Source organism: Eptatretus burgeri, chromosome 1 (assembly GCF_056783735.1).
Source record: "Eptatretus burgeri isolate ZD-2024b chromosome 1, Ebu_testis_v1, whole genome shotgun sequence".
Lineage (NCBI taxonomy): Eukaryota > Metazoa > Chordata > Myxini > Myxiniformes > Myxinidae > Eptatretus > Eptatretus burgeri.
In genome coordinates, this window is record NC_140961.1 from 40427606 (window position 1) to 40435105 (window position 7500).

General features: G+C 40.2%; 1 protein-coding gene across 7 annotated transcripts in view; it reads right to left on the bottom strand.

Moving 5' to 3' along the window:
• The window catches only part of LOC147034316 (rho guanine nucleotide exchange factor TIAM1-like), a 162154-nt gene that overhangs the window by 42459 nt on the left and 112195 nt on the right, over window positions 1–7500 (bottom strand). For all 7 annotated transcript variants that reach the window (XM_085880582.1, XM_085880610.1, XM_085880615.1 and 4 more), the window contains 2 exons: window positions 1168–1314; window positions 316–384 (listed from right to left, as the gene is read on the bottom strand). In XM_085880582.1, the coding sequence (XP_085736708.1) occupies window positions 316–384; window positions 1168–1314 (216 nt within the window). The remainder of the gene's footprint in view (window positions 1–315; window positions 385–1167; window positions 1315–7500) is intronic.

Sequence of the window (7500 nt, forward strand, 5' to 3'; positions counted from 1 at the left end):
GTGGAGGGAGGAAGAACCAAAGAAGAGGGAAAATAAAGAAATGAGGGTGGGGAGGTGAAAACGAAGTTAACAGAGGTGAGAAAGGTGGAGGAAAGACATGCCAATGAAGCGGGGAAGGGGTGGGGCAGAGGGGGAAGGGGTGGAAAGAATGTCAGGAGTATGAAAGGAGAGTCACGACAAAAAATGAGAGAAAACAAGTTTTAGTGTGTTTCATATGCTTCCCCAAACAAAATCAATATCACAATGTTTATATTGATGTCGGAGTGAAATAAGCGCATGTGGATTCAAATTGACGTTTGAACCTTATGACGTTACCTGTTCTGCCGACAGATAGCTCTGGTGTTGCAATGGCCTGACGTAAACCTCCTCCAGGGTTTTCAAATCCTGCAAGGCACATGAGAGCCGCACACCACTCGGTCATCCTCCACCCCAACAGTTTCACCCACACGATTAACGATCCTCCTTCCTATTGCCATCACATCTTATAATCCTGACGTGTCTCGCTCTAATCCCTGCCGCCCTCCTTTTCAGAAATTCTAATGGCATGTCGGCAATCTGTCAATTCCCTCCATTTACTCCAAGGAAACATTCGTGAACCTGCATCCGGCATCATTTCCTTGAAAACATTGCTGGCCAAAAGCCAACCTTGTTGAAATGCTTCTCAAACGACCATGTCTATTTACCACGTCTTTAACTGCAGGAGGACTACGGTGCAAGGCTTCCCTTCCTATTTACATTGGATCATGTGACCGTTGCAAAACTTCATCACATATACAACCTACAACCTCTCACTCTTCCATTAGCCGCCATACACACCTATCACCACACCCTCCATCACAGATTTACCCAATATGAGTATGATTGTTGACCTGAATGCTGGCCTCAGTTTATACCTAATTACCACCATACATCCTGATCCTTCATCTAAGCCTTTCCTAAAGGGAATAACATTTTAACTCTCACCAGCACCACCACCAACCCCTACCTCCCCCTGTCCCACCACCACCCACCATGCAGGTTGCCAGCACCACCATCCCCCTCTCCACCACTACGTACTTCAACCTCTCCCCTTGTTCTTCGCCACATTCTGATACTCAAAAGTTCAAAGCCATCAGTACTCCCAAGAGTACCCAGTTCGTTTTGCGAGTTTAAAAGGTTCGCCCTCACCTTGACGTAGCTCCTCTCTGTCTCCACCAGTTCGATTATAACCTTCCACAGACGGTCTGCATCCGAGAGCTGTCCAGGGGGTGACTGCTCACCCATGTCTGCGATTTTCTCCTCATAAGCCCTGGTCTGTCCTGGCAATTGTGTGCCCTGCATGGACGACGAGCATAATGGGGGAGCGGAGGGCGAGAGAAAAGGGAATGGCGGGAGGTTGATGTCAGCGAGACGTGGATGTGAAGAGAGTGGCATGGTGCATGGAACAGGAGAATGCAGGAAGAGTAATGATGAAGCAGTTCACTGTGAATTCAATCCACCCCTCCCACCACACCCCGACCCCTATCCCCTCGCCGCCCCCACCAACTTCCCTTCCTCTGTCCCATTTACTTTCTGCCTCACCTCCAGCAGCCGGTTCCATCTCACTAGATGCTCGTGACATATCCTGAAAATCATTTCCTTCTTTACGCCGTAAAGAAAACATTTTATTTTCCACTCGAAACGATCCTGAGATTACCTACCCCGTCAAGCATCAACTTAAAATACATTTCACAATTTGAAAGCTCCCAAGACGAGGGAGCTCCCAAAAGCTCCCAAGATAACACGACAAAAATCAAAATGCCACCATTTTCCACCTTTCCTCACGGAACACCCGCTCGAGGGTAAGCCGGCAGTGGTGTCTCTCTATCGGTAGTGCAAGTATGGCGAGGCACTGCGACGGCACGCCGCCTCTTTCACCAGGCACTCCCTCCCTCTGTTTTCCTTACGCCCTCACCCTACCAACATCACCCCACCACCCCACTCCCTCCCCCTCCACCACCATCCCACTCCCTAACCAGACGAGCTCCTTCACTCGGAACATCAAGGTCGAAGGGAATGCACTCTGCCAGCAACAAGGTCACTGGATTCAAGTGCTCTGCAATTGTGGTTCGGACGTTAAGCCAAATCAGAAAATACAATTATGATTAGACAAAAGAAAGGGAGGGAGGGGGAGGGACGGCAAACACAAAATTAATATTACAGGGACCTAAAAACTCATGTTTCATCAATACTGAACTGTGCGTACACATTGGAAGACAAACAAATTGACATCCATCCATCCATCCATCCATCCATCCATCCATCGGGACAATACTCTGTACAGAGTGCTGGTGCTGCCTAAGCAGTCTCCTTGGCTATTGGGCACAATCCTGGACGGGTCGCCACTCCGACACAGGATACCAGCAAGCTGGCACTCATTTTGCCGACCTCGGAAGGATGACAGGCGAAGTCAACCCCACCCGGTATTAATTCAACAGCGAAGTGGGATTTGAATTCAGGATCCCCAGATCCCAAACCCACCATTAAGCCAACACCAGGCATATAAATTGACATCGACGAGGTTTTAAAACAGTAGAATAACATCATTTGGAGTTTCACCTAAGCTCTGTAAGCTCACAGGATTCGCAACAATTATTATTATTTTTTAATCACGTGTTCAGCTAACAATAAGGCAAACACGTGCGCGAGCAAAACATACTCCTTCCCTCTGTGTTCCCTGCATGCTTACCCTCCCCACGTCGCCCCAATCACCACGTGCATTCCCAAAGCACTTGGGTGCACATGCGCAGCCCTTTGCTAAAGTAATCGCTCGTTGTTTTGTTATTTTAAAAAAGAAAGTTGTTTTGCATCAGAGAAAGAAATTATAACCTTGTCTCGAAGCTTTCAAAAGAATAATTATCACTGCCAAATTGGCCTGGCAGGACAACAGCGGTATGCAGATTCGCATCAGAGCTATCTTGGCTGGGTTTGAATCTCGACGCGCCAACATTAAAACACGCCATCCTGGTATTTCGCCGGTAGGGAGATTCCATCAACCTGTGTGCTGTCCCGTGGATGGATCTCCATCTATCTCTATCTATCTATCTATCTATCTATCTATCTATCTATCTCTATCTATCTATCTATCTATATCTCTATCTATATCTCTATCTATATCTCTATCTATATCTCTATCTCTATATCTCTATCTCTATATCTCTATCTCTATATCTCTATCTCTATATCTCTATCTCTATATCTCTATCTCTATATCTCTATCTATCTATCTCTATCTATCTATCTCTATCTATCTATCTCTATCTATCTATCTCTATCTATCTATCTCTATCTATCTATCTCTATCTATATCTCTATCTATATCTCTATCTATATCTCTATCTATATCTCTATATATATCTCTATCTATATCTCTATCTATATCTCTATCTATATCTCTATCTATATCTCTATCTATATATCTATCTATATCTCTATATATATCTCTATATATATCTCTATCTACATCTCTATCTACATCTCTATATATATCTCTATCTATATCTCTATCTATATCTCTATCTATATCTATATCTATATCTATATCTATATCTCTATCTATATCTCTATCTATATCTCTATCTATATCTCTATTTATATCTCTATCTATATCTCTATCTATATCTCTATCTATATCTCTATCTATATCTCTATCTATATCTCTATCTATATCTCTATCTATATCTCTATCTATATCTCTATCTATATCTCTATCTATATCTCTATCTATATCTCTATCTATATCTCTATCTATATCTCTATCTATATCTCTATCTATATCTCTATCTATATCTCTATCTATATCTCTATCTATATCTCTATCTATATCTCTATCTATATCTCTATCTATATCTCTATCTATATCTCTATCTATATCTCTATCTATATCTCTATCTATATCTCTATCTATATCTCTATCTATATCTCTATCTATATCTCTATCTATATCTCTATCTATATCTCTATCTATATCTCTATCTATATCTCTATCTATATCTCTATCTATATCTCTATCTATATCTCTATCTATATCTCTATCTATATCTCTATCTATATCTCTATCTATATCTCTATCTATATCTCTATCTATATCTCTATCTATATCTCTATCTATATCTCTATCTATATCTCTATCTATATCTCTATGTATATCTCTATCTATATCTCTATCTATATCTCTATCTATATCTCTATCTATATCTCTATCTATATCTCTATCTATATCTCTATCTATATCTCTATCTCTATCTCTATCTCTATCTCTATCTATATCTCTATCTATATCTCTATCTATATCTCTATCTCTATCTCTATCTCTATCTCTATCTCTATCTCTATCTATATCTCTATCTATATCTCTATCTATATCTCTATCTCTATATCTCTATCTATATCTCTATCTATATCTCTATCTATATCTCTATCTCTATCTATATCTCTATCTATATCTCTATCTATATCTCTATCTATATCTCTATCTATATCTCTATATATATCTCTATCTATATCTCTATCTATATCTCTATCTATATCTCTATCTATATCTATCTCTATATCTCTATCTATCTCTATCTATATCTCTATCTATATCTCTATCTATATCTCTATCTATATCTCTATCTATATCTCTATCTATATCTCTATCTATATCTCTATCTATATCTCTATCTATATCTCTATCTATATCTCTATCTCTATCTCTATCTATCTATCTCTATATCTCTATCTCTATCTATCTCTATATCTCTATCTATCTCTATATCTCTATCTCTATCTATATCTCTATCTATATCTCTATCTATATCTCTATCTATCTCTCTATCTATATCTCTATCTATATCTCTATCTATATCTCTATCTATATCTCTATCTATATCTCTATCTATATCTCTATCTATATCTCTATCTATATCTCTATCTATATCTCTATCTATATCTCTATCTATATCTCTATCTCTATCTCTATCTCTATCTCTATCTCTATCTCTATCTCTATCTCTATCTATATCTCTATCTATATCTCTATCTCTATCTATATCTCTATCTCTATCTCTATCTCTATCTCTATCTCTATCTCTATCTCTATCTCTATCTCTCTCTCTCTCTCTCTCTCTCTGTCTCTCTGTTTGTCTCTCTCTCTGTCTGTCTCTCTCTCTGTCTGTCTCTCTCTCTGTCTGTCTCTCTCTCTCTGTCTGTCACTCTCTCTGTCTGTCACTCTCTCTGTCTGTCACTCTCTCTGTCTGTCACTCTCTCTGTCTGTCACTCTCTCTGTCTGTCTCTATGTCTCTATGTCTCTCTGTCTCTCTGTCTCTCTCTGATGTTAAAGATACCACGGTGTCCTCCACGAAGAATACGTGAGTCATCACCGGCCAGCCAGGTCGTGAAAGGGGTGTGCCATAACGAACTTTCCTCGCCTTCCCCTACAGAAGTTGGGAATAATTGAGGCTGTAGAAGAAGGTAAAAGAATAACTAGAAAGAAGAAGAAGAAAAAGTAGGTCGTAGTGGTTGTCGTAGTAGCAATTGTAGTAGTAATCGTAAATTTTGTACCACATGATACTAAGCACAATCAAACCCACGAGGACAGGGGAAGGTTGAAAGTGGTTTCTCTCGAAACACCAATTTAACTTGCGGAAAGGGAATAAAGTAACACCGGTTGAAGACCAGAGTGAATAATTTGTTGTCAAAAGGCCACAATATAAACAACTTGTCATGATATGCAACTAATTTTTTAGCCAAACTCGGGAGTGTAATGGTTAGAGCATCCGCTCCGAGTCTGGGACGTCGGCGGCTCACATCCAACTCTGTCCGAGTCACACCAAGGACTTCAAAAATGGTCCGTGCTGCTTCCTTGCTCGATGCTCAGCATTTAAAAAGGATAGAGCATGGAAAAACAACTGGAGGTTGGTAACCACTGGCCCAGGCTTTGATGAGCCTCACAGCATCCTCCTGCATTGAAGTTCTTTGTGAGGAATATAAAATGAATCTTTAATCACACGATAACTCGAGACGTGTCTGTGTTTGTTTCTGTGTTCGATTTCTATGCACTCCTGAACCGTTGGACGGAATGAGCTGAAAACTGATGGTTGCATTTGGGTGTGCACGGGAAAGTTTTAGGCTGCAAAAAAAATTTAATAGTCCCAGGAGTTCAGGGTCGAGGGAGGACCCCAATTCTTTTTCTTCTTTCTTTCTTGTTTTTTTTTTTGTTTCCTCTCTCTCTCTCTCTGTACGAGAAGACATAATATGATAAATAATAAAATACCATAAGGATGGTTTCTTTACTCATAAATGTAATTAATAAAATAAAAGCCTCCATCATATTTAAAAAAAAAAAAAAAAAAAAAAAAAATTCAGTCCACATCTCTTTTGTTTCGTCACTTCTCCCAACTGTGGAACCACTTTCCAAAGAGCTTGTTCTATCCCACTATTCCCTCCAGGACTTCAAGCAGGTGGTTCACCACCATCTCATGTCGTCCCCCATCCTTGCCCACAATCTTTTTTTGAAAACCTATTTAACCATTCCTAACCCAATCCTCTTACTTGCAGATAGCTGTACTTTGTCCCCTCCTCAAGGTCATATTTTCCTGTCCGCTCATCTCCTTGTTTGATGTGATCAACTATAACCACACCACTGCCAGTTTATAGGCTCCATAACATTGCTCTTCCATGAGCCTCGATCTTGTATGCAAAACAAAAACAAAAACAAAGAACCACAAAAACATTACTCTAATGTACTCTGGCCTTTCTGACATGTTCTCCTGCCATCCTTGTACATTGACAAAGACAAGAAGCCATGTAGTAATCTTGTGTGCAAATGTCATGGAACATTTCCCTCCAGTCAGTCTCTTTACTCACAAACCTCTTTCTCAATTAATCTCCAGTCATCCTGCAGCCCGACCGCCCTCCGTTGAGACTCTTTCGCTTGATCCTTCCTCTCCCCCACCAACCATATGCACGTAATACATAAATGTCCCCAAAGTAGAGCCAAATGAATGTCGCAAGAGATATGTGATTCATTAGATGGACTGAGCATTTGCATGGCAGAAGTGACCTCATCGAAAAGCGGTTTGGATGGATTCTCGAAGATAACTCTTATCGGCGTTTACCAAGAGGGCGAAAAAAAAAAAAAGAATGTTTCCGAGCAGGAAAAGCTGTGCCAGCGAAGCAGTGGCGCGTTTCATCAACACAGCCATTGTCCATAACTTGGGATTGGCTCAAACAGGCAGAGTCCCTTTCACAAGGGAAGATGTGGCGGAGAAAGGGGTCAAATGGTTACGGTCTCGTTGCTGAAGTTTTGGATGGCTTCAAACTGGGAAAAAAACAGATAACTAAAAAAAATTGAAGTTGCAAAAAAACATGAATACTAATCAGAATAATAATGATCATAATAATAACAGCGAGAAGCAAATACTTCGATATCGCGCGGCTGGGGGCAGGAAAAGTCCAGGTTAAGAATGATGAAACAATTTTGCGGTTGTAAAATTTAAA